The 27,230-nt window shown below is 37.3% G+C and overlaps 2 protein-coding genes across 2 annotated transcripts in view; one reads left to right on the top strand and one right to left on the bottom strand.

Moving 5' to 3' along the window:
• Window positions 1-20,461, top strand: mfrp (membrane frizzled-related protein). The gene is made up of 13 exons (XM_062067210.1): window positions 1-254; window positions 9,931-10,039; window positions 12,105-12,236; window positions 12,329-12,472; window positions 12,547-12,766; window positions 15,282-15,412; window positions 15,972-16,097; window positions 17,689-17,765; window positions 17,853-18,001; window positions 18,271-18,401; window positions 18,877-19,011; window positions 19,091-19,218; window positions 19,296-20,461. The coding sequence occupies exons 1-13, from the start codon at window positions 198-200 to the stop codon at window positions 19,518-19,520; spliced, it is 1,764 nt and encodes a 587-aa protein (XP_061923194.1). The 5' UTR covers window positions 1-197; the 3' UTR covers window positions 19,521-20,461.
• Window positions 19,570-27,230, bottom strand: part of nudt8 (nudix (nucleoside diphosphate linked moiety X)-type motif 8) — a 12,291-nt gene continuing 4,630 nt past the window's right edge. The window contains exons 2-5 of the mRNA XM_062068016.1: window positions 24,517-25,230; window positions 24,316-24,448; window positions 21,240-21,317; window positions 19,570-21,021 (exon numbers count right to left, since the gene is read on the bottom strand). Coding sequence (XP_061924000.1) covers window positions 20,827-21,021; window positions 21,240-21,317; window positions 24,316-24,448; window positions 24,517-25,230 — 1,120 coding nt within the window. The 3' untranslated portion in view covers window positions 19,570-20,826. The remainder of the gene's footprint in view (window positions 21,022-21,239; window positions 21,318-24,315; window positions 24,449-24,516; window positions 25,231-27,230) is intronic.

Consider the following 27,230-nt stretch of genomic DNA (forward strand, 5'->3'; position numbering starts at 1 on the left):
GAAGTGCAGATATTTCTTTTTTTTTAATTGGAAATGAATACTTTCATTTTCAAGTCTCTGTGTGGAGCATGTTGGTGGACGTCCATTACAGGACCTGCTCACCACTAAAGCTTTACACTTGGACAAATTCTGCAACATTTCCTGGCGGACACATGGAGCGTTTCCCGGGTCCCTGACAGAGGAGCAGCACACCAAAGATGTCTGATCTCAGCCAAGTAGTCGTGGACTCTCGTGACGGCTCAGACATCTACAAGGTGACAGCGGTTGACAGTGATGGGTGATAGTCCAGTTATTTGCTAACGTGTGTGACTTATCACAAGAAAATGTCACATTAGTCATGTATAAAAGCAAATTAATCACGCAAGTGGTGCAAATTTCGTTTCAAAATATACCTTTGGGACTTTGGATAAAACTTAGTTTTCAGCAAAAAACACATAAAAAAATAAATCCTGTATGACATTCTGATTATAAAATTGCATTTGTGTTAATTTTTTTATTTTTATTAAGTACATAGCTGTTATTAAATGTGTAATTTATGTAAAGGGGACCTATTTTGCAAAGCCAACTTTTCTTACCTATTTGTACCCGTTTTTGTGTATTTGAGATCTCATAAGTCCCGAAAATGTCCAATCTAACCATGGAGGCATGGCGGAGCTTTCATAAAACAATCTTGCCTGCCTTCATAATTGCGAATCCAAAAAGCGTTTAAAAATTATCCCCATTTGGGATGTTTTTCTCATTGGTGATGTCAGCGGGGGGAAAAAAATCGAACCGACTCTTATTTTTTTGTGATAAGTGATTGGAGCACATACTTGTTTGTCACAAAAAACATTCATGAAGTTTGGTTCTTTTATGAATTTAAAATGTGACCACATCTGCTGGGTCAAAAGTATACATACAGCAATGTTAATATTTGGCCAGTTTCACTGCAATAAGGCGCTTTTGGTAGCCATCCACAAGCTTCTGGTTGAATTTTTGACCACTCTTGACAAAATTGGTGCAGTTCAGCTAAATTTGTTGGTTTTCTGACATGGACTTGTTTCTTCAGCATTGTCCACACGTTTAAGTTAGGACTTTGGGAAGGCCATTTTAAAACCTTAATTCTAGCCTGATTTAGCCATTCCTTTACCACTTTTCACGTGTGTTTGGGGTCATTGTCCTGTTGGAACACCCAAGTGCGCCCAAGACCCAACCTCCGGGCTGATAATTTTAGGTTGTCCTGAAGAATTTGGAGGTAATCCTCCTTTTTCATTGTCACATTTACTCTCTGTAAAGCACCAGTTCCATTGGCAGCAAAACAGGCCCAGAGCATAATAATACCACCACCAGGCTTGACGGTAGGCATGGTGTTCCTGGGATTAAAGGCCTCACCTTTTCTCCTCCAAACATATTGCTGGGTATTGTGGCCAAACAGCTCAATTTTTGTTTCATTGGACATCACAGACAAAGATAAGAACTTCTGGAGGATTGGAATTCACACCCCTACCATATATGGCAAAGTTTTACTCGAAGAGCTTTGCGCGAGTCTGCCATTATACTTCTACGAAGTCTGTAAATCCATTCTTTTTCTCTATTCACTTGTTGTGGGGAAGACTGGCTCGTACATGCACATGCATCCTCCGCTTTTGCCATTTCTGATATAAAGTAGTGTATAGTTCTAACTTATATCCGTCAGTAGACTCCATATGCAAGCACTAAAAACTACATCCTGAAGAGACGGAAAGCTGCTTGAAGATGGTTTGTGAAATAATTTATGCAAACTTTTGACCGGAGAACCGCCACAACATGCTATGTAGACCACAAGGAAGTGTTTTACAAAAAAAACAATATGACCCCTTTTAATTAAAAAATAAATCACATTCAATTAATTATTTCTATATTTAATTGAACAATTGTTACACTTAACGATTTTGTCATTTAATTATTTTACTATTTCATTGATACGTGTGTCAGCACTTGGTGATTTTGACAGGTAAAATAACTTATCAAAGTCAGTGGGCGGTGCAAATAAATCTAGTCATTTTTTTTGTTTTGTTTCAAGCATGAAACTTTGGAAGTCCTTCAAAACATGGCAGTGAAAGAGTATATATGTGGGTGATTTTTCGGGAGTTAGTGGTAGGTATTGTAGACCTTGAGTAGTATGAAGCAAGACCTGCTGACTCAGCTTGAAGCGGAATAAATGGAAGTTGTCGGAGTTATTTCTGCCCTTTTAGACCAAAGAACCGACCAGTACTCCTACCATCTATGATTCAAGTTCCACAGACAAGTGTAAGTGCCGGGTAACCAATCAGAGTTCAATAAAATACATTAATGCAACGTATCACAGGTTCACTAATATTAACTCAACGATTATTCGAATTCAATATTGAAGTGTACTTAATATATTTAATTCCAATTATAATTGATTTCATATTTAAATAAAGTTTTATTTATCTAATTGTGTCCCATTTGAACCCTCCATAGGCCATACTTGCCAACCTTGAGACCTCCGATATCGGGAGGTGGGGGGGCGTGTTTGGGGCGGGGGGCGTGGCTAAGGGCGTGGTTAAGAAGAGAGTATATTTACAGCTAGAATTCACCAAATCAAGTATTTCATATATATATATAATATATATGTATGAAATACTTGACTTTCAGTGAATTCTAGCTATATATATATATATATATATTTTTTTTTACATTTTATTATACATATAAATAAAATACTTGAATTTCAGTGTTCTGCAGGCTATCCAGTAGATGGCAGTATTGTCCTGTTTAAGAGTGTCACAACATTGCTGTTTACTGCAGAAGAACTGCTTTACGGTAGACTAAACGTGACTGCTGTTGTTGTGTGTTGGTACCGCGCTGGGAGGACGTTAATGAAACTGCCTAACAATAAACCCACATAAGAAACCAAGAACTCTCTCTCCTTGTTGTGCACTCTACTCTCTAAAAGCCGTAGATGTTATGACGTCATTGGGCAGGCAAACTGTTTATATTGTGGGAAAGCGGACTTGAGAACGGCTGTCCCCACTCAGGTCCGCATTGAGCTGGAGGGGGCGTGGCCTCCAGCTCCGGCTGAATCTATGGCGACTAATAATGCAGGCGACCTGTGGTGACGTCATGTTAAATTCAGTCTACGAGGTCGTCTTTTGTCTGCTTCCTCCTTTAATTGTGTTCCACTTAAAATGAATGTGGGCAAATCAAAGAGTCAAAAAGTAAGTCTAAACTGTTACTGCAATCTACTAATAAAAGTCTCAATCAATCAATTCCCATCTTGTTACCACACCTGCTGCCAGCTCGATGTTGTGCCTCAGCCTGCAGCGCCCTCTAGTATTCCAACAGGGTATGACAAGCACATCTGTCTCCTACAGACTGTGGGTAACATTTCGGTTCTTTATAATAACAGAATAGTTCACTGGAATTCATAAAATATTGTGTAGGTCGTACTAAATATATTTATACTGTATAATCAATTTGTTTATTTCACCTGGTAGCGTTTTGTTCAGGTTACATAGTCCAGAATTGAGGCATAGAAGCCAGTTAGATGTTCTCCACTACACCAATCACTTTATATTAGATAAGAGCATGTGGCAATAGAAAGTATACAGCGGGTAAAAATGCAACATGTTGACAATAATAGCAACATAAAGTTGGACTAATATATATATATATATATATATATATATATATATATATATATATATATATATATATATATATATATATATATATATATATATATATATATATATATTTATTTTTTTTAATTATTTTTTTTAATATATATATATATATTTTTTTAAATATATATATTTATATTTATTTTAAATATATATTTTTATATATATATATATGTGTATATATATGTATGTATGTATATATATATATATATATATATATGTGTATATATATATGTATATACATATATGTATATACATATATATACGTATATATATATATATATATATATATATATATATATATATATATATATATATATATATATATATATATATATATATATATATATATATATATATATATAAGGGCTACAAGCTGCAACTAACAATTAATTTGATAATCGATTAATCTATCGATTATTACTTCGATTAATAATCGATAAAAGAGACTAACTACATTTCTATCCTTTCCAGTTTATTGGGGGAAAAAACAGTATACTGGCATCATACTTATTTTGATTATTGTTTCTCAGCTGTTTGTACATGTTGCAGTTTATAAATAAAGGTTTATAAACAAATAATAATAAAAACAAAATAAAAATAATAAATTGCCGGACATCTGCATGCACATAGCATGGATCCAACGAATCGATGACTAAATTAATCGGCAACTATTTTTATAATCGATTTTAATTGATTTAATCGATTAGTTGTTGCAGCCCTAATATATATATATATATATATACATATATATATATATATATATATATATATATATATATATATATATATATATATATATATATATATATATATATATATATATATATATATATATATATATATATATATATATATGTGTGTGTATGTATGCATAATACAAAATACAATGATTTTCAAATAATTTTCAACATATATTCAATTGAATGGACTGCAAAGACAAGATAATTAACACTCGAACTAGAAAACTTTATTTTTTGCAAATATTACTCATTTGGAATTTGTTGCCTGCAACATGTTTCAAAAAAGCTGGCACAAGTGGCAAAAAAGACTGAGAAAGTTGAGGAATGCTCATATAACACTTATTTGGAACATCCCACAGGTGAACAGGCTAATTGGGAACAGGTGGGTGCCATGATTGGGTATAAAAGCAGCTTCCATGAAATGCTCAGTCATTCACAAACAAGGATGGGGCGAGGGTCATCACTTTGTCAACAAATGCGTGAGCAAATTGTCGAACAGTTTAAGAACAACATTTCTCAACCGGCTATTGAAAGGAATTTAGGGATTTCACCATCTACGGTCCGTAATATCATCAATAGGTTCAGAGAATCCGGAGAAATCACTGCACGTAAGCAGCGAGGCCCAAAACCAACATTGAATGCCTGTGACCTTTGATCCGTCAGGCGGTACTGCATCAAAAAGCGACATGAGTGTGTAAAGGATATCACCACATGGGCTCAGGAACACTTCAGAAAACCACTGTCAGTAACTACAGTTGGTCGCTAAATCTGTAAGTGCAAGTTAAAACTCTCCTATGCAAAGCGAAAGCCATTCATCAACAACACCCAAAAAAGGCAGCTGTCTTCGCTGGGCCCAAGCTCATCCAAGATGGACTGATGCAAAGTGGAGAAGTATTCTGTGGTCTGACAAGTGCACACCATCCATCCATCCATTTTCTACCGCTTGTCCCTTTTGGGGTCGCTGGAGCCTATCTCAGCTACAATCGGGCGGAAGGCGGGGTACACCCTGGACACTTTCTTTCTTTCTTTCTTTTAGTTTATTTCGAACATGAACACATTTACATCATAATACATCACACAATTTCATATCATTTCATTTACATCATGCCCGAAAAGGAGTAGGAAGAAGCAAAGCTTATTTAATCCTACCCCTTTCCCACTTCAAAGCATTTACAATTATATAAAATAATTTACTGACCTTTTTATATAATAAAATAACATCTATGAATTAGTATATACAACAGTTTGTAATATGTAATTAATTAATTCAGTCATTATTAACATACTGAGATGAAGAATATTTTCAATAAGGTTGGAAGTTTTTCTCATAATTCTTCTTCTTTGTACTTTGTAAGCACTATTAATTTAAACAACCTCTTAAACTGGATCATGTCAGTACAATTTTTAACTTCTTTACTTAATCCATTCCATAATTTAATTCCACATACTGTTATGCTAAAAGTTTTAAGTGTTGTACGTGCATATAAATGTTTTAAATTATTTTTTCCTCTAAGGTTATATTTCTCCTCTTTAGTTGAGAAGAAATGTTGTACATTCTTTGGTAGCAGGTTATAGATTGCTTTGTACATCATTTTAGCTGTTTGCAATTTTACCAAATCACCAAACTTTAATATTTTTGACTTAATAAATAAAGGGTTTGTATGTTCTCTATATCCAACATTATGTATTATTCTAACTGATCTTTTTTGTAACATGGTTAACGAATGTAGCGCACATTTGTAGTTATTTCCCCATATTTCTGCACAATACCTCAGATATGGTAACACTAGTGAGCAGTAGAGAATATGAAGTGATTTTTGGCCCAGGACGTGTTTTCTTTTATTCATTATTGAAATGTTTTTTGCTACCTTATGTTGTATGTTTTGTATATGAGATTTCCAGTTCATTTTATCATCTATTAATACTCCCAAAAATCTGGTTTCTTTTACCCTTTCGATGTCTACTCCGTCTATTTGTAGTTGCGTATGATGCTCTTTCCTACTATTACCAAATAGCATTATTTTAGTTTTACTGAGATTCAAAGATAGTCTGTTTTTGTCAAACCATCTTTTTAATTTGTTCATTTCTTCTGTTATTATTTGTATTATCTTCTGTGTGTTCTCTCCTGAACAGAAAGCAGTTGTATCATCTGCAAATAAAACTAACTTTAAGTCCTTTGTAACTTTACAAATGTCGTTTATATAAAGATTAAACAATTTTGGTCCCAGTATTGATCCCTGCGGCACACCACAGGATATATCTAGCCGTGTTGACATATTTTCACCCATCTTCACATATTGCTTCCTGATGGTTGAATAGCTTCTTACCCAGTTCAATACCAAACCTCTGATGCCATATCGTTCTAATTTTTGTATTAAAATATCATGATTAATTGTATCAAATGCTTTTGTTAAGTCCATGAATACTGCTGCCGCACATTCTTTACCATCTATTGCATTGGTAATTTCCTCTGTTATTTTAATTAATGGTATTGATGTTGAGATATTTGCTCGAAATCCATATTGGTTCTCCACGAGCGTCCCACTTTTGTTAATAAATAAATCTAATCGACTATTGAATAATTTTTCCATGATTTTGGAGAATTGTGGAAGTAATGAAACTGGTCTGTAGTTAGTAAACTGGTGTACGTCTCCATTCTTATAGATTGGTACGACTTTTGCAATTTTCATTTCGTCTGGGAATTTTCCGGTTAAAAATGATACATTGGTGATATATGTCAGAGGTTCTGAAATGTCTTCTATAACCTTTTTTATCGTTACCATATCTATTCCATGACAGTCAGTTGAAGTCTTGTATTTACAATTTTGATTATTTCTTCTTTTGTTACACTTTTAAGAAACATGGAATTGGGATTTCTGTCTATGAGCTCACTCAAGTCCTCAACTGACCCATCATCTGCATTTGGAATTCTTTGATCCAGATTTGTTCCGATATTAACAAAATAATCATTGAAACGTTCAGCTATTTGGTTCATATTGTCATTTTTTGTATGTCCATCTAGAAAGTACTGGGGGTAATCTTTCTTAGCACCATTTTTAATGATGCTATTTAGGATGCCCCATGTTGCTCTCATGTTGTTTTTGTTCTTGTTTAATAATTGACTGTAGTATTCCTTCTTACATGTTCGTAGTATACCAATTAGCTTGTTTTTATATTTCTTATACTTATTTTCTGCCTCTATAGATCTTTGTGTTATAAATATTCGATACAATGTGTTTTTTTTGTGACAAGCATTTTTCAGTCCTTTTGTCATCCACGGTTGGTTGTTTTTCTTTTGCTTCTTACTACGTTCTTTCCATGGGCAATGTTTATCATAGAGTGTTAGAAAGGTGTTGACAAAATTCCCATATGCATCATCTACATCATCTTCATTATATACATTGTCCCAAATTTGTTTCCTCAGATCCTTCTTGAAGAAAATCATTCCTTCCTCTGTGCATAGTCTTTGAAATGTCTTTTTGTCAATGTTCTTCTTCCTGTAGTTCCCATCATAAATAGTAAAGACTGGCAGATGGTCGCTGATGTCGGTTCACACTTCAAATTGTTTTTGGAAACTGTGGACATTGTGTCCCCGGGACTAAAGAGGAAAATAACTATCCGGACTGTTATAAGCGCAAAGTTGAAAAGCCAGCATCTGTGATGGTATGGGGGTGTATTAGTGCCCAAGACATGGGTAACTTACACATCTGTGAAGGCACCCTTATGCTGAAAGGTACATACAGGTTTTGGAGCAACATATATTGCTATCCAAGAAACGTTATCATGGACGCCCCTGCTTATTTCAGCAAGACAATGCCAAGTCATGTGTTACAACAACGTGGCTTCATAGTAAAAGAGTGCAGGTACTAGACTGGCCTGCCTGTAGTCCAGACCTGTCTGCCATTAAAAATGTGCAGCGCATTATTAAGCCTAAAATACCACAACGGAGACCCCGGACTGTTGAACAACTTAAGCTGTACATCAAGCAAGAATGGGAAATAATTCCACCTGAAAAGCTTCAAAAATTGGTTTCCTCAGTTCCCAAATGTTTACGGAGTGTTGTTAAAAGGAAAGGCCATGTAACACAGTGCTAAAAATGCCCCTGTTAATGATTATTTGCTACAAAATTTTAGTTTTTCAGTCCGAACATTAAATATCTTGTCTTTGCAGTCTATTCAATTGAATATAAGTTGAAAATGATTTGCAAATCATTGTATTCTGTTTTTATGTACGATTTATACAACGTGCCAACTTCATTGGTTTTGGGTTTTGTACTTATATATGTGTGCATTTGTATATTTGTATCTATATATGTGTGTGTATATGTAAATATGTTTTTTTTTTTAATTATACGAATTAGGAAATAACTATTTCATTCCTAAAAAGGAGAATGTATATTTTTAAGGATTCAAATAACTTTATTATGATACCAATTGAATACCACAATGATAGTATGTACATAAAAAAAAAAAGAATGGTAGAGTATATAAATGGCCTAGGTTAAAAGGTATATATAAAAATGGAATGTAAAAACAATGTATAAGAGTAGAATAAAATGCCTTTTATTGACACTACACATGACAGTGAGATTAAAAGTAGCTCCTTTTCCAGCGCAGACATGCATGTAGATGAGTATTTACAACATAAAAATTAAATATTCTGCAAAATTAATACAAATAAAGTTTCATATGCAATGGGTTATATAACATTGCTTTGGTTGAAACAGTTTCCCCTGTACCACAGAACTGTCATTTTGGAGGAACTAAATTCAGCTCACCAAATTAGCACACAGTACTTTTTTAAATCCTGTCATTTTTAGACAGGGTTTCCACCAATAAACTTTTTTAAGTGGATAATTACTTTGTGATGTGCAAATGCAAAAAAAAAACACACACACACAGGAACTTTTTAGTTCCAGGAACTATAAATGGATGGATATTCTTGGACAGTGGTTTGTGGGGCTTTTTTAATCTCCATTCACCATCAACCTGATTTGAATAAATTACACTGAACAAGTCAATCAAATGAATATGCATTATGTAATACATTAATATACATGTGTAGTTTGTATCAGATCATGTTAGATATACCTAATGTTTAGTTTATTTGGTCACTGTAAATGTTCTGGTTGACCAAGTAAAATTAAGTTATTAAGTTATTTCTTATGAACTGTCTGAAATGGACTTATGCTACCTTTGAGTTGAAGTGGAGTAGTAATTGTTTTTGGAGTTGCTTAGTGTCCACAATAATTTACTAATTTGAGCTCATGACGCAGTAAGTTGAATGATGCAGACACGTTTGTTACTGGATATTTTCTTATATGTTTCTGGTTTGGAGACTGTACATGTAAGTATTATGCAACTATATTTATTCGATACTTGCTTATTTTGACAAATATCATGTTTTAGACTGCAATATTTTTCAATGAAGAACCCTTATTACACATGTCTGGCTTGTGGGCTATTATTGTGAAGCTGCTAGCTCCTAGTAGCGTGTAGCCAACCATGTTTACCTAATTTCAGAATGTGTTCTGCAACCCTGCCTATGAGCTGGAGGGGGAGTGTGACGAGCATGAGGAGGGATTTCGAGGGACATTGTCCACCCCTGAGTTATTGAAACCACAAACAACTGGTAAGTTTGTATGTAAAAGTATGCTTTGGGCGCGAACACTGTTTATGTGTTGGTGGTGGGGCGTATATCCTTATGTCTTCTCTAGAGATCGGCCGATAATTGGCGTTGATATTTGGCATTTTGACATATATTGGTATCAGTCTTTTAAAAAAAAAAAAAAAAATTTTTACAATTACATCAGCAGATACAATATATACACATACTATACCAGTGTTTAGTATATTAATAGACCTAATTAGTCAAGTAGGTAGTTGCAAAGTATGTTCAAGCACCAGCCATTTTACCCTGCAAGTTAAGAGTTGCCTATTTTTTTCGACTGCAGCAGTGAAAAACTTGCAGAACTTTTTATATTTTACCATGAAATTCGGTTTTTGTCCTTCTGTCCCAGCGTTTTATCGATTCCGTTTTGTTTGTTTGATCAAGCCTCCGTCCACAACACTGAGCGTGGGCTCGTTATTGGAGCGCGGAGAGTTTCATGCTAGTGATTCAATCAAATAACGCGACGGAGAAGGACCCGAAGACAGAAAAGATATCCCTTTCAAAAATCCCAAGGTTAAGTAAATTTACTGACAAATAGGAGACTTATTATATTAGTAAAGAAGAGCAGGCAGCAGCTCACACATTCTCATACTGTCTGTAACATCTAGGAAGAAATTATGTCGGTCAGCTTTAAAAATGTCTCATCTATAAGGAGCCCAGAATTGATTTTACTCAAATGTTAAATATTTCAGGGTTCCTCAAGAGGAAACCTTCAAATGTATTAAATCTAGAGATGTTCGATAATGTCTTTTTTGCCGATATCCGATATTCCGATATTGTCCAACTCTTAATTACCGATACCGATATCAACTGATACCGATATATACAGTTGTGGAATTAACACATTATTATGCCTAATTTTGTTGTGATGTCCCGCTGGATGCATTAAACAACGTAAGAAGGTTTTCCAAAATAAGAGAACAACTTCAACTCAAGTTATGGAAAAAAGTGCCAACATGGCACTGCCATATTTATTATTTAAGTCACAAAGTGCATTATTTCTTTTAACATGCCTCAAAACAGCAGCTTGGAATTTGGGACATGCTCTCCCTGGGAGAGCATTAGGAGGTTGAGGTGGGCGGGGTTAGGGGGGGTGGGTTTCAGGGGGTGTATATTGTAGCGTCCCGTAAGAGTTAGTGCTGCAAGGGGTTCTGGGTATTTGTTCTGTTGTGTTGATGTGTTACGGTGCAGATGTTCTCCCGAAATGTGTTTGTCATTCTTGTTTGGTGTGGGTTCACAGTGTGGCGCATATTTGTAACAGTGTTAAAGTTGTTTATATGGCCACCCTCAGTGTGACCTGTATGGCTCTTGATCAAGTATGCCTTGCATTCACTTGTGTGTGTGAAAAGCCGTAGATATTATGTGACTGGGCCGGCACGCAAAGGCAGTGCCTTCAAGGTTTATTGGCGCTCTGTACTTCTCCCTACGCCCGTGTACACAGCGGCGTTTTAAAAAGTCATACATTTTACTTTTTGAAACCGATACCGATAATTTTGAAACCGATACCGATAATTTCCGATATTACAATTTAAAGCATTTATCGGCCGGTAATATCGGCAGTACGATATTATCGGACATCCCTAATTAAATCCATAAACTCTTATACAATTTTATAAAACTGAGTGGATGGCAAGTTATTTTGATGTCGCAAAATCCCGTATTTTTTTAACAATTTTCCAAGATATACCATAATTCGAAATGCAAATGTTGATGCTCTTAGACACATGTAGTAAGTGTTTGTGAATTGTGGGCTGCTAAATTAACCACAACATTAGCGATGTTTGTTGTCGCTACTGATGCAACGTTTAAAAAAAAGTGAATAAAAACAACTTCATGTCTTGTCCAGCTGTTTACTGACAAATACTATTCATGTTTAACTTTAAATACTTTTACTGCAAATTAATATTGGTTTCAAATACCGGTTATCGGCCTCCTTGGCGACTAATAATCGGTATCTGCCCTAAAAACCATAGTGGTCTATCTCTAGTCTACTCATGTACTTAATAATGTGTGCGTTACCTTTCAGGCCGAGGTTGGGGTATTTTCGTGGTGTGCTTTCTGCCACTGCGGCATCACCGTGGTCGGGGTAAAGGGATTTGTGCTGCTGCCTTAGTGCTGGTCGCAGCTCTTGGTCTGACACTGGCTCTCATCCTCACACGTGAGTCTCCGCACCTTTTAGGGTTAGAATAAAAAAAACGCCTAAACAGTAGCTGCTTGATGACCGTCTCTTGTTTATTTTCCTATATGAAGAGGTTAAAGGTGAAGAGGGCGAAGAGCAGCTGTCGTCCTCCAGCCCTACTACCATGCTGAATGCAGGAGGACGAGAGATGTCCACAAGTCCTGCAATCAGCATCCAACAGGACAGTACGGCTACTCCTTCCACGACTGAAACACGTAGGACATTCAAAGTAAACAACTGCTACTCGCACTAACTTTGGGATTCAACGACAATCCATGTTCTCCTTCAGGTTGTGGCGGAGTTTTAACCGACTCAGAAGGTTTTTTCAGCTCACCAAATCACCCCGGCTCCTACCCGCCGAACACGCTGTGTGTGTGGGTGATCCAAGCCACGCCCCCTCTCCTGGTCCAGATCCATGTGTCCTCGCTGAACGTGGAGGGCCCATCGCCATGTCTGTTTGACTGGCTGGAGGTGCAGGAGCATGGAGAGCACAGCTCTTGGGCAACCAGGTTAGTGATCATTCATAAAACATAATAACATAATTTATGCTCATATTAGCTTCCATCCTAAAAAGGATATATACATTTCCTTCATTGTTTACCTCCTTGAACTGGAGCTACAACTGCCGTCGTTAAAGACCAACAATGTATACCATTTAGCGTGCCTCAGTCGTTTACTATATTGTGGTTGTGTCTCAATTCGGGTGTCAGTCAGCTGTCAGTACAATGGGTTAAAAGTAGAGATGTCCAATAATATCGGACTGCCGATATTATAGGCCGATAAATGCTTTAAAATGTAATATCGGAAATTATCGGTATCGGTTTCAAAAAGTAAAATTTATGACTTTTTAAAACGCCGTTGTGTACACGGACGTAGGGAGAAGTACAGAGCGCCAATAAACCTTAAAGGCACTGCCTTTGCGTGCCGGCCCAGCCACATAATATCTACGGCTTTTCACACACACAAGTGAATGCAAGGCATACTTGATCAACAGCCATACAGGTCACACTGAGGGTGACCGTATGAACAACTTTAACACTGTTACAAATATGCGGGAGAACATCCGCACCATAACACAACATAAACACAACAGCACTAACTCTTCCGGGACGCTACAATATACACCAGCTATCCAATATCAGGAAAAAAAAAGAAGTATCGGATGATACCGGCTTGCATGTAAAATCTCTCTGATATAAGCTCCGATACAAGCAGTCCTGCTTTACTTAACATCTAAACGTCCTCCAATAAACACACATGGTTGTAATTTCTTGTATTTTAGGTAAGTCATTTACAAAAGGTAAACATGCTGGGCTATAGGCTACTAGGAGCTAGCACACAAGCTAGACAAGCGTAATAGGTGTCCTTAATTCCATCCATCTATCCATTTTCTACCACTTGTCCGGGATCGCGGGGTTTGCTGGAGCCTATCTCAGCTGCTTTGGGGCGGAAGGCAGGGTACACCCAGGACAAGTGGCATCGCAGGGCCAACACAAAGACAACATTCACACAGTGTTGCCAATCAACCTATCCCCAGGTGCATGTCTTTGGAGGTGGGAGTAAGCTGGGGAGAGCAGCTAAATTCCACACAGAAAGACTCTAAGCGGGGGCTCGAACCCAGGACTTTTGTATTGTGAGGCGCACGCACTACCCCCAGGGTCACCGCGCTGCCCTCAATTATTTTCTGTAACTAACAATATTGCAGTCTAAACACAATTGTCAATATAAACAAGTAACAAATAAATGTAGTTGCGTATTACCTACAGATACAAAGTCTCCAAGGCAGAGGCATATTAGAAAGTATCCAGTAACAAACGTGTTCGCATCATTCAACTTACTGCATCATGTGCTTAGCTGAATTGATTAATGCGGACACTAGGTGTTGGCACAAAAACCATTACCACTCCACTTCAACTTAAAGATAGCAGAAGTCCATTCCAGACGGCCAATGATAAATAGTTTAGTCTTTTTCATACCTATCATTGTTCAGGGTTTGAGTAATTTCACATGATTTTCTAGCATTCAACACTACAAAAAAATATATAAATTATTTGTGCTGATATCAAATCGTATCAACGTCAGTAATGACCAATACTCAGTGCTCTAAAACTATATACATGATTTGTGCTGATATCAAATTGTATCAATATCAGTAATAACCAATACTCAGTGCTCTAATACCAGTATCATATCGGGAGTAGAACAATTGTCTTGGCATCTTGTCTACGTCGCAGGAGAGGAGGTTGTTGCAATCCACAATTAAAACGTAGAGAAGAAGAGGAACCGGGTTAATCTGTAAATCTGTGTTGTTGTTGTTGTTGGGGACAAGTGTTGTAAATTAGCTTTGGCTACAAACACTATGATGCATACATCGGATAACTGTTTCAGATGTTTATGTTTTTGTATCTGTCCCTATTTCAAATAAACCTCTATAATAAAAAAATATATATATTGCCATCGTCATTCCACGGTATGTAGGCCTTGACAGTAATGGATTGGGCATAAAACCACACCAAAATGCACCCATTTAGAAATTAGGTACACAGATAGAAAACTTCAGTCAGTACACTTCAATATGTGAATTGCAAACCTAGTTCTCGAGAGCGATGTAACTTTTCATACCAAATCTATTACTGTCCTAGCCTTCTTACCGAAAATAACGATGGCAATATTTAAATTTTTTCTCTCCTTTTTAATTGTGTATTCCAACCACCTGAGTTAAGTCCCTCCCCTTCTGCTAGGTAGCCAAGATGGCAGCTGTTGAGTGTAGTTAGACTCCATGACTGAATGTGTTGAGCGCTGGGTATTAACAGCGTTTTGCATTTTACGGTACTTCCCCGTGTGAACGCACTCGTGCACACAAAATGCAACATACAACAATATACACACTTATACAGCGACATTGTAGCTCCTTGCACAATCGAAGTGAGTCACATTCGCTTATAAACCCTTTCAAGCAGTCACAATGTAATCTTCATTGTGTTGTGTATTCCACTTATCAGACTGTGTGTGTCTCTGCTGCAGGTTCTGTGGTGTTGCAGCTCCAGCAACCTTCAACACAAACAGCAGCACAGTGTGGGTGACCTTCCGCTCTGATGGAAGCATTACAGGCAGCGGCTTCACAGCGCAGTACAGGACTTTACTGCCTGGACACAGTCAGTGGTTTGTGTGCATAGATGACAAACCGAAGCAAAGTACCCTACCTGCTAATTGGGTTTTTCTTTAATTCCGCTTCTGGCTGTATAATAGTACTGTAGAATGGGGTTAGTTGTCGCACTTTTTTTTAAAACTCTAGTGTCACTGCTTATCATAAAAATCTCATTCTTGCTAATTGTAAAACAGGAACATATAGGTTTGGTGTAATTGTGCTCATTAATCACCAAATGGCGCCAGAAAACAATGAACATAATTATCTGAGCTTTGACGAGCATAAATGAGTTAAACTGTCAATAAACCGCTGAACTGCGATGAAAATTATTTTGGGTAATTATATATAACATGGCAGATATATATAAAATACGTGTGTGAACTTAATAAACGTAACCAATCTGTTTTCTCTCTCATTCTCTCTTGCGTAAATTTTCATTCCACAATTCTAGAGTCTGCGCCATCTGGCGCCGTTATATAACGAATGGGACATCTAACCCCGCTCTCCCCTACGTATACGTGTTTTAATGTACACCTGTGCCAAATACCTTTGTATGTGTTTCTCAGAAAGTTGCTCCAGAGAAGAGTTCATGTGTGACAGTGGCCGCTGTCTGCTGCCTGTGTCGGTGTGTGATGGCCATCCAAACTGCCAGGACCAACAGGATGAGGCGAACTGCAGCCAAAAACACAAAGGTGAGAGGTCAAAATATAACACACTTAAATGAGAATGTGAGAACTCACTTAGTGGAGCATAATCCTCTATCAAAGCTGGACGGTCCTATTTTAGACCGACATTAAAGGATTTTATTAACTTTTAAAACATTTTTTAAAAAGGACCTCATTCTAGAACTTGCTCTGAAGCAATGTTTACACACTTTTTAAATGTTAACTATGTTGCGACAACAATTGAGTGTCCTGTGTTGCTGACTTAGACATCTTGTTTTTTGTGTGTTTGTGCATGTAAAACAAATTGACTCAAACCGTAATTGAATTAGGTTCATATTTTTGGATTAGTACAAATACAGTACATTAAAAACAAATAATTCTATATGTCGGTATACACAATATTTTTTTGTGCAAAAGAGCAAAAAAAACAACCTTTTGGCTTTTTCACGTTAGGGGTTGCCACGGCTTGACAACCATTTAATGTTTACATTGATATATTTTCTGACCACCAGGGATTGACAGAATATTTGCCTACATTGGTGACATAATAAGAAAGGGCTTGGAAAAAGTTTGCCATAAAATGTTACATAAAGCTCATTGTCATTTAATAACTAAATTAACATTTTAAAACATATATTGGGTTCTCACAGTACAATACAGGACAAAGTGTGTACTTTTTAGGCTCAATAATGGATGCATACTTTTTTTATTTTCTAAATATGGGACAATTCTGTTTTGCAAACTACAGATGGCAACCCTGATATATGCTGACCATGTCACAGAGGAGTTTTGTTTAAAAAAATTAAAGAAAGAAAGGCTCCACCATGCACCTTGAAATACCCAGGAACTCTGTCCACTATCAGTCAGTCAGCTACAGATACGGAACATTTTTGCTTTTTATTTTTCTATTCTTTGATTTGACTCGTCGGTTGTTCGATTCATTTTAGTTTTATACGAAGACAGATTCATCTCAACATTTAAATTTCACAATTTTACTCTTGACTCGTTACTTTATATGGGCAACAGGGCATTTAACCTACACTAATTTAGAATATGTAGTTTTAAACACAATATTGTGGATCATTGTCAAAAATCTTATGAATAAATTGGTCCTAGTGTGTGAATGTGAGTGTGAATGTTGTCTGTCTATATGTGTTGGCCCTGCGATGAGGTGGCGACTTGTCCAGGGTGTACCCCGCCAACCGCCCGAATGCAGCTGAGATAGGCTCCAGCAACCCCCCGTGACCCCAAAAAAGGACAAGTGGTAGGAAATGGATGGATGAAAGTGATTTTATACATATGAATGTACATATGTATGTACATATATATACACATCTGTATAGATATATACATACATGTGAACATAGATATATAGATGTATACATAAATATATAGATGTAGAAATGTATATATATATATATTTTATAGTCAATACTGTAGCTACGTGCTCTACATACAGGAGAGGGCAGGATATAATACTTTTAGAAAGTTAGAGCCCTCTAAAGGTTGCAAATATCACATTTAAGACTTTATCACAGTACTTCAGTCTTCTACTAACCCAACCATAAACATGACTTCCTTGCCGGAAGTCATCATAATAATTTATTTTCACGCACAGATTGCGGGGGGCAGAAAACCGGGCCGTATGGCTTCCTGGCCAGTCCAAATCACCCGAGGCCTTATCCTCACCAGCAGGTACATTCTCACCTATTCTTGGCCGGGCTGTCACATGCTATACCCACCAGTGCAGATATATTCAATATTTATTTTGTGTGTCATTAGTTTTGTGTATGGCACATATCTGTTGAGGAGGGCCACGTCATCATGCTCAGCTTCAAAAACTTCAGCCTGGAGATTCAGGATGTGTGCGAGTTTGACTATGTGGAGGTTTATGACAGCAGCAACACGGGAGCGGAGAAAGTCCTGGGAAGGTAAAACATACTATGGTCTTAATATGGACAATTTGGGACTTCTGTACACTATGCCGTTTTCACATTTCTAGACAAGGAGTCTGGCCCATTCCAACTGATAAGAGTATATAAAAGTTTTGTTCACATAGTATACTTCTGTTTTTGTATTTCACTGACCTGCCTTTAGCCTCTATGATTTGTCTATGTGACTGTAAAAGTGTCCTACTTTGTGTCAGTCACATAAATTACAGGTTGACAGGCAGTGTCTGTGTTTTCTGCCTTTGTCCTAGGTTTTGTGGCACCACCCTCCCCCCATACCTGACCTCATCCGGTCACCACATGACTGTGTTGTTCGTGGCAGATGAGGGAGTGGCCGACAGTGGTTTCAACGCAACATATCAGTCTGTCTCCTTACTGGAAAGTAAGTTGTTTTTCTGGAGTATTGAGACACTCTTCTTCCAATTTTTTATTTTATTATTGGTGAAGCAACATGGACGTAATTTGGAGGGGAGAGAGGGAACATTCTGCACTTTTTCAAAATACGTTTTTGTGTCCTGCATTTCTTAACGTCCAAAAATATTGTTACACTATTGAATGGAGACAAGTCAAACATTAGCACAGATTGGAAAACGGCCGCTGAGGCTGCAGGCTGAAGATGCATCTAATGCCTTCAAAACACGCCCCTGTACGCAAGCCGGTGTGTCCCCCACTTGTAAAATTCAAATGTTGTCCCTGTGAGGCAGCAGGCCCTTTGACCTCAGAGAAATATTTTCCAAACATACCTATACTATTTATAATATATATATACACAATGTTACAAATCTATCTTACATTTATCACTGTATTTTATTTATTGTTTACCTCCGATGAATTCTTCTTGTGCTGTTTCTTAAAAGGGACATGTGGTCCAAGTCAGTTTGCGTGCAGCACCGGTGAGTGTCTTCATCCGCAGTGGTTGTGTGACGGCTGGAACGATTGTTCAGACGGAGCAGATGAACAAGATTGTGGCAACTCCACCTACCCTTCCTTCAGTAAGTGATTCTTACACATCAAAACAACATAAGGACATGTTGCACTCAATACCTTGAGTTATTTTCTTCATTCCACCAGCTTCAGCATGTGAGTCCATAGAGGTGGAGATGTGTCAAGGTCTCAGCTACAACCTCACCTCCTTCCCCAACATCTGGCTCTCCATCGCCGATCAGACAGAGGCTGCCACACTTCTGCGACAGTACAGGGTAGCAATGGCTTCTTTTAAAACAGGAGAATGAGGTTGAACTGAATAGCACCCAAAACGTTCTCCTCTGTGTTTAAGGTTCTGATGGAACTAGCCTGCTTCGAGCCCTTGCGGAGACTCGTTTGTGGGATGTTCCTGCCACAGTGCAGCCCTCAGGGAGGCATTCTCCAGCCCTGCCGCTCAGTCTGTTCCTCAGCGGAGCAACAGTGCAGCCAAGCTCTGGACCTTTTCTCCTTCAGCTGGCCCTTTAACTGCCACCTTCTGCCTGACTCACATGACCCCGTGGAGTGCTCGCGGCCTTAATTGACACTTAAAAAAATATCAGGGTTGCAAAACAAAAACAGACTTCAAGACACCAAAAAAGCAGTCAAAGCCGTTTTATTGTACTTCATCCTGATTTGAAACTACGAGTTTGCAGCACCTTGCACAACAGCACCACCAACATATACAATCATGGGCACTGCTTAAGTAGCTGGTTGACTGTAATCGGTTTAAATATCCAACAAACATAACAGAAAAACATAGCACCAAAACAAATGCCTCACTCAAGACTAGAATGATATGCCTTCTCAGCAAGGATTCATAGTCCATCACAATTATGACTGTGATTCTCAGTTATCCATGTTGTGATAATCCGTAATGGGTGAATCGAGGGGATTGGACTCCTGTTTGTTAAAGACGTTTCAGTATTTGTCCAAAAGGCTTCTTCAGTTCTAAAATTTTAGGCAAACAGTCTCTCTATTTATGTCTCTGGTGTTTATGTCCCAATAGTTGTTGTTATGATTACCCGACGTGACTGGTGAATGACCGTCCTGCATACTAAATCCTGGTGGCAAAACAACTTCCTGTGGATGGAGACAATCTTTGGGGAAGAGAGGACATTGTTGTAAGCATTAGTGTAAACTTCCTCCTCTATTTAGTGGTGTTTTGTGGTTTGCTCTCCCATGCCGTGCCATGCATTTCTTTAAGGGTTGTTTGGTCTCCTACAGTGGTGGGCCGCTTGTTTGAGAGAGGTGTGGGGGGGAAAGCTATTTCTACTCAGGATATGCCCACAGGGACATAAATAATGAAACTCCACACCTAAATTTTTTGTGCAAAAGGTCTTCAAAAAAGAAGAGTCCATTTGCAAATCATCGCAATGATTTATGTCCACAGATAAATTTGCAATGACGTCCAGCAAATCAACTTGGCATACTAGCCACACGATTTGTCTTGTTAGAAATACATGACCAATAAAAACTACTTTCAACAAACTTTTTAGTTTCTTTAATGCATTTGTTCTTCAACACACCACATTGTGATGTGTGTATGTATACTATAAAGGTGTTCACATATATAGCTTATATAGCTTTGCATCATAAATAACTAGTTTTTTTCATCTGTGCAAATATTTTTTTCACAACTACCGGTAAATAAAAAATTGTTTGATTCATATTAAAGCTGCTCATTTCACATCACAGGATTTTTAGGGAAGTTTTTCCCCTATGTGAATATTTATGTAATAATACAGTAATCATGTATAGGTCAAACTACCAGGGAGAGTGGTATTCAGATGAATGTGCCACACTAAACTTGATTGCACATTTTCAAATACGAAAATCTTCAACCTTCACTGCGGGTGTGGCGGGACAAGAAGCTTCAGCGTCTGGTCTAAGGCAACAGCAGTCAGTCCCCACACTCGATGCTTCCCGTTACGAAACACCGGCAACGTGTAGCCGTACTTGTCCCCTGTGCGGAAGTGTGTGTAGCCACGGTTTTGAGGGTCGCACAAATGGGGCACGGACAATGTGAAAATCTCTTCCACCTGAGATGAGGGGGAAAAAGGAAAACATGAATTTGGGTGCACATGAATTGATGTGGTTAAACACAGACTAAAGAAATTAAATATCTTATATAATTACAGTTAATGATGATAGTTTAAATTGAGTCACTAGTAAAAATGAACAAGACATACCGCAAATATATGTGACTCCTCCCAATAAACACTTAATGTCACAAGTAAACAACTAAGTAGGACTATACCTCTCCTGGGTTTGGTTTGAAGGATAACTCCTCGAAAGGACCAACATTAGCCAGCACAGGAGCAACCATCATCCCTGACTGAAGAAAGGTAAGAAAAACAGTAAGTATGACTTTCCATTGGAACTTGTATTTTTTATTCATACTATTTTCATAATTTTCTTTTTTATAATGTCCTGCCCAGCTTCTCAGGCAAATCATATAGTAGATGTAGATGCCCATATCAGCTGTTCAGATTTACTTTACAAAAGAGAAGTGTAGGATACTTTTCCTGTTGCCTTATTTGTATTTTGACTTTATTAAATGTATTTATATTATCATTTGGTGCAGCCGGGCCGGAGCAGGAGGGGATAGAAAGAGAAAAAAAGGAAGACAGAGGGGGGAATTGTGGGGACAAGAGGGGGATTAGACATATTTATTTTCATTATTTTCAATCAGCTCCCATTTCAGTTTTTGTAAATGTTTGTCCAAATAAAGTTGAACCAGAAACATGCGGTTAAGGTAGGCAGGTGAGGCTGAAACTCACCTGTCATGGTGGAAAAAGAAAAACAAAGGCTGTCAAAAATAACAAGCTAGCTCGTGTGATTAATCTAAAAAACATCATTGCATAAATGTATGCTTGCAGTGCAAAGATGAGTAAGAAGACTGCAACTGGGATGCTCGCTGACAAATGTCACTCTAGAATACACTCTGACTTTAGATAATCTGTTACCGAGTTTTCAGCAAATAAATTATGTACATTTAAGTAAAACATTTAAAAAATGTTCCTGGATGACATTGTGACGGTAAAATAGCATTTGGGTCAAATTAATTAAAATTATGCAAACATGTAATAATCTGTGATCAATCATGATTAAACCAAATTGAAAAATCTGTCGTTTTACACGTAAACCTAATATTATGCTTTTTTGAAGACATTTTTACACCATGAATTTGTAGTTTGTAAAATAAAGAATCTACAGCTTGAATAATGTTTTTAATGTAAGGGTGACATAGTAATTATTGATATCCGGACTGTAAATACAGCTGTCTATTCTGGAGAGGGAGCCTGAAAAATGGCTATGAAGCCACATAGTGGCTCCAGGACCAAAGGGACACCTGAGCACTTTATTAGAATACCTCTTGTAGTACTCTGACACGCCACACTGAGAAATGAGTGCGATCGTGAGCTAGCAGATGAACGTCACTCTGTGACTAATCAGCAAGGAACCAGCATTTGTTTTGGTTTTCTCAGACGCAAGAATAGATTTTTTTGAATGATCTGCTGAATAAATGAATGTTGCCAATATGAAGGATTATATATCCAAGATCAAACACACATTCAGACCAAACAGAGGCGATTATACAGTACGATTGCATGTACATTGAATGTAAAATCCTAAGAGACATTAATGTTTTGTATTCAACAAATAGTTTTCAACAGACACTGAAAAGGTGTGTTATTGTTTGTGCTATGGCGCCATCTTTTGGAGGAAATCTCCCACTGCAGGTTCTGCGGGGTGAACATCAACAATATTTCCTTTTGTTTAGTGTTTTTAACTGGAAGTACAAATGCCGTTCCGTATGGATTCTTCATTTATCCCTGCAAGCAATGTTAATAAAAGTTTTACAATATAGCTAAAACAATTCTTACTTATAAATCTTACCATGTGTGGTGTCTGTAGGAGTGTTTTCAGGCATACTTGTACATGCAATCGTAATGTGATCAAGCAAGCGTCCTTAGCATAAGCTAATATGCTAAAACATTTACAAGTGTCTGTGTTAGTATTATCAACTTACAATTGCATTATTTTTCTATTGTTTCAGTTTTGTAAGTTCACCAAAACGTCACTGTGTATTTATTGAGACTGTTTAGCTGATTGAAGAGCTAGCTTCCACAGCCAGTGGGTTCATGATGATGACTTCTGTTTTGTTTGATCAGCCGTTTACTGTCAGACACCGTTTGGAAACAATTAAGGTATGGAAATAAATATTTACAAAATCTTTTTCTGTAAATAACTGCGGCTTATAGTCTGGTGCAGCTAATATATGGGGGGGATTCTTCTGAAGTTTAGTGGGTGCGGCTTGTACACCGGTGCGCTCTATAGTCCGGAAAATACGGTATGTTTTGATGGGAGATAGTGCATATACTTCACATACAAATACAATAGAAGGTAAGAACGATTACAAATGTTTTTTAATGTTACCAAAATAAATAAATAGGAATAAGAAGTATTTGATAATATTTTTATGAAAGTTAATTACTGTAAATTCCGGACTGTAAGCCACACTTTTTTTCATGCGGCTTACAAAACGGTGGGGCTAATTTATGGATTTTTCTTTGTTGATAGTTTTCATTAACCACGTGCTATCTTTTGGTAGAGTTTGCTCACCGCAGGTGCAGCTGTGTAAAGCTTTGAACCGGAAGTAGAAGCAGTTATGTCTTTTAATCGTCAATAATGTTTCTACTCATATGGATTCTTCATTCATTCATTCATCCAAGCAATGTTTGTAAGTTTTACAATACAACAAACAATTCTTACCTATAAACCGTACCATGTGTGATGTCTGTAGGAGTGTTTTAATGCATATTTGTACGTATGTCTGTGTTACTATTATTACCTTACAGTGGCAGTATTTTTGTATAGTTCCAGTTTAACACATTCCTCAGTAAATTCACAGAGACTTCACCGTGGAGTTATTGAGTCTGTTTAGCTGATTGGAGAGCTAGCTTCCGCAGCTTGTGGTTCCATGACAATGACTTCTGTTTTGTTTGATCAGCCGTTTCACTGCTGTGTTACAGATACCGTTTGGAAACAATTAAGGTATATAAATATAAACGATTATAAAATCTTTCTGTGTAAATACAATTCGCAACATATATATTTGCAGCTTATAGGCCGATGCGACTAATATATGAAAAAAAAAAATTCTAAAAAATGTTTTGGTGCGGCTTATATAGTCCAGAAAAAAAACAGTCCTCCCTTTTTCTCGTTATCTTAATGAGCGACCTCACAAAACATAAAAAACCTGGTGTGAAAGTGAGGGACATCACTGAGTTAATGTAATCAAAAGAATATAAGTTACAAGTTCCACTTACCATGTCCCTAAGAGGCTTGAGAACACCCCACACCCTTTCTGAAGAGACACTGACACCGAGCTCCTCCCGTGCCTCCCTCAGTGCAGTGGCCACCACATCAGTGTCTGACGGATCACTCTTGCCCCCTGCAAAGCTACAAAAAAAGCAAAATTGAGGACCCATGCAGAAGTGAAAAATGTTTGGGGGTTTTTGGCCACTAACCTGACGTCTCCTTTGTGCCTGCCCGTGAGCGTTCTGGAGCGCAGTGTGAAGAGAAATGCCGGTTCATTTCCTACACTACAGAGAGACACTAGAATGGACGCCCATCTTCCCTGACTTTTTCCTTTGCTCAGACTGCCCCCCTTTCTCTCTTTGTCCACTTTATACATTGTCACATTGGGCCCCAGGAGTTGTCGACACCTGTTTTCATTTTCCTGTGTTAGACAATCACTCCAAGCACCAAGAACTGCTCTGGTTTGGTTAAAAGAGTGGCTATATGCCTGTGCTTTGTTCTGGATTTTTAACCATTGTAAAGATCTTTGTCCATTACTGAAATGATTACCGTAACTTTTATTAGTGAAATGCGAGTGCGACGGCTTGAAAATGTTCCCACGTCTTCTCCAGAGTGGAAGACCGGATACAAAGTCCTGATGCGCATTCACAGTTTTTGGGTTCTGGACATAATCCTGCACTTCAGTGTGCTTCCAAAAAGAATACAATAGTTTGGACTTTGCAGGGACCTTGGAGTTAAGGTCTTGAAATGAGGCCTCTTGCTGCAATTGATTTTCACAGTTAGTGCTAAAAAGAAAGCACTTTTTTAGACAATATACAGTCTCTGTGTGCAGGAAGGATTCTTTTAGACGCCATCCAGCACTTGTGTGGGCCTCAATTAGTCGCAGCAATGACCCAATCCCCATCTGTGGGCCCCGGAACATGCTATTAAAAGAAAAAAAAACACAAATTGGTTAGTAAAGCGAGTAATTCTCATAATAAATTCACTGTAATGATCATTGCCAAATTTACTAACTTGCTGGGACCAGGCTAGGGCTGCAAGTGTTAATTGTTTAGGAAAAATCTGCAATGTATATTCTGTTGCTTCGATTAATTGTGTAATGAGTGTAACTAAAACAATGTGATAAATCCATACCACATGGAGTTTTTTTTCGCACGGATGTGCAATAGAACACACAGGAGAATGGCGGTGTGATGTAATCTGTGTGGCAGATTTTTTTTTTTTATTCATGCCCATGTTAGAAGTGCAATTTCAATGTGAATGATGTGCATTTACTTTATTAGAAACATAGAATGAAAGTCATGGCAAGAGAAAAGTCTGTTGTTTATTTCAATTATTTTCCCTAAAATAAGAATTGGGGCTTTAAAATGTGTTTTATCCGATTACTCGATTATTCGGAAAAACTAGTTGATGACTAAAGTATTTGATAGCTGCAGCCTTCGACCAGACCTTCCCCTTTTACCTTTTAATCTTATCATCTGGAATTTCATTGCATCCTTTTGCTTTTTGTTTAAGATGGCGAGCTAGATACATGCAAACAATAGAGTTATCATTCGGCTACAGTGTTTGGCTTAAGGTATCTTTTGGAAGTAGTACTTACACAATGTTTTGAATCAACTGTCTTTTCTACTATGTAGTTATGTGTGTATTCGCCGCTGGCAGTGTTTCACACTTCAGTGTTTCCCACACATTCATTTATTTGTGGCGGCCCGCCACGAAAGAATTACGTCCGCCACAAATAAAATAAAATAAAATGTTGTTTTTGGTTTTTTTTTGTCCTGTCCAGCTTCTCTGGCAAATCATATAGTTGATGTAGATGCCCATACTTTACAAAAGAGAAGTGTAGGATACTTCTCTTGTTGCCTTATTTGTATTTGACCACTACTGTTTTCTGTTTATTTGTTACTGACTGTGGCAGGACACCTCTGCCTCTGTTTCACTTTATGTTGCTGGTAAATAATATGGTTGTAGTAGTAGGCTAAAGTTAAATTATTTAGTATGCACTAATTAAAGGGGCAGAGCTTTAAGAGACATTTTAGCTTTTATATTTTATAAGATATATTTTTTGTAAGAACCACAATTAATAAATATATTTCAGTGAATAACTTATTGTTCAAATCTGTATATAAATATGTACATAAAGTGTTGTAATTATATTGTAAAATGGATGGATGGATGGATGGATTAATGGACGTTTAAAACAAAACTGTTATTATTAATTAGTAAGTATACATTTTTTGAGCCTTTTTAGAGAAAATCATATCATTGTAGTAAATTATGCAAATTACTCGATGATGCCATGGGGACCACGCCCATAGCCACGCCCGCCGTCACGCCCCCACCGCCACAGGAATCTTGGCAGTTTATGGGAAACACTGCACTTGATTGCGCCATCTTGAGTAGCGACCTGATCGCTGTTTTCAGAGTTCAAATATGATTGCGTTGTTTTCATCACTACTATACATACACTAGTTAGTATTCATGACATACAACACATATTCAAGTTCATCCAGTATATCGAAATTTACGAAAGTACTTGCGCTACAAAGCTCTGACAAAATTTGGCAAATTTACACTTGACAAAACCTCCCTGCAAATAAATGCTGTTGAGTAAAATCTTCATTTGAATCCCTAATCTAAGTTATACATTTATCTGCGAGTATGTCAAATACCTTTTAAATTGATTGATTTGCACACTGATTTTTTGGACCCTCTGCGGCCTGGCCGTTTGTTTTGTCACAAGTCGAGTTTGAGCAGCCATGTTCACACAAATTTTTCATCACTTCCAACGCTAATTTCATGAATTTAATCAATTGAAAATACACCGGTGCGTAACTGTAAAACATATTTTTTTCTGTTTCTTTGCTTAGCAAGCTTTTCAATGACACCAACCTTTAAAAATGAGGTAAATTTGAAGAAAGTC

Source organism: Entelurus aequoreus, linkage group LG13 (genome assembly GCF_033978785.1).
Source record: "Entelurus aequoreus isolate RoL-2023_Sb linkage group LG13, RoL_Eaeq_v1.1, whole genome shotgun sequence".
NCBI lineage: Eukaryota > Metazoa > Chordata > Actinopteri > Syngnathiformes > Syngnathidae > Entelurus > Entelurus aequoreus.

Excerpts from the sequence above, each read along its gene's own strand:
- mfrp (XM_062067210.1), top strand. The coding sequence starts at position 198 with ATGTCTGATCTCAGCCAAGTAGTCGTGGACTCTCGTGACGGCTCAGAC. Across the intron at positions 12,237-12,328 it reads ACTGGCTCTCATCCTCACAC|AGGTTAAAGGTGAAGAGGGC; the intron begins GTGAGTCTCCGC and ends TCCTATATGAAG. Across the intron at positions 12,767-15,281 it reads CACAGCTCTTGGGCAACCAG|GTTCTGTGGTGTTGCAGCTC; the intron begins GTTAGTGATCAT and ends TCTCTGCTGCAG.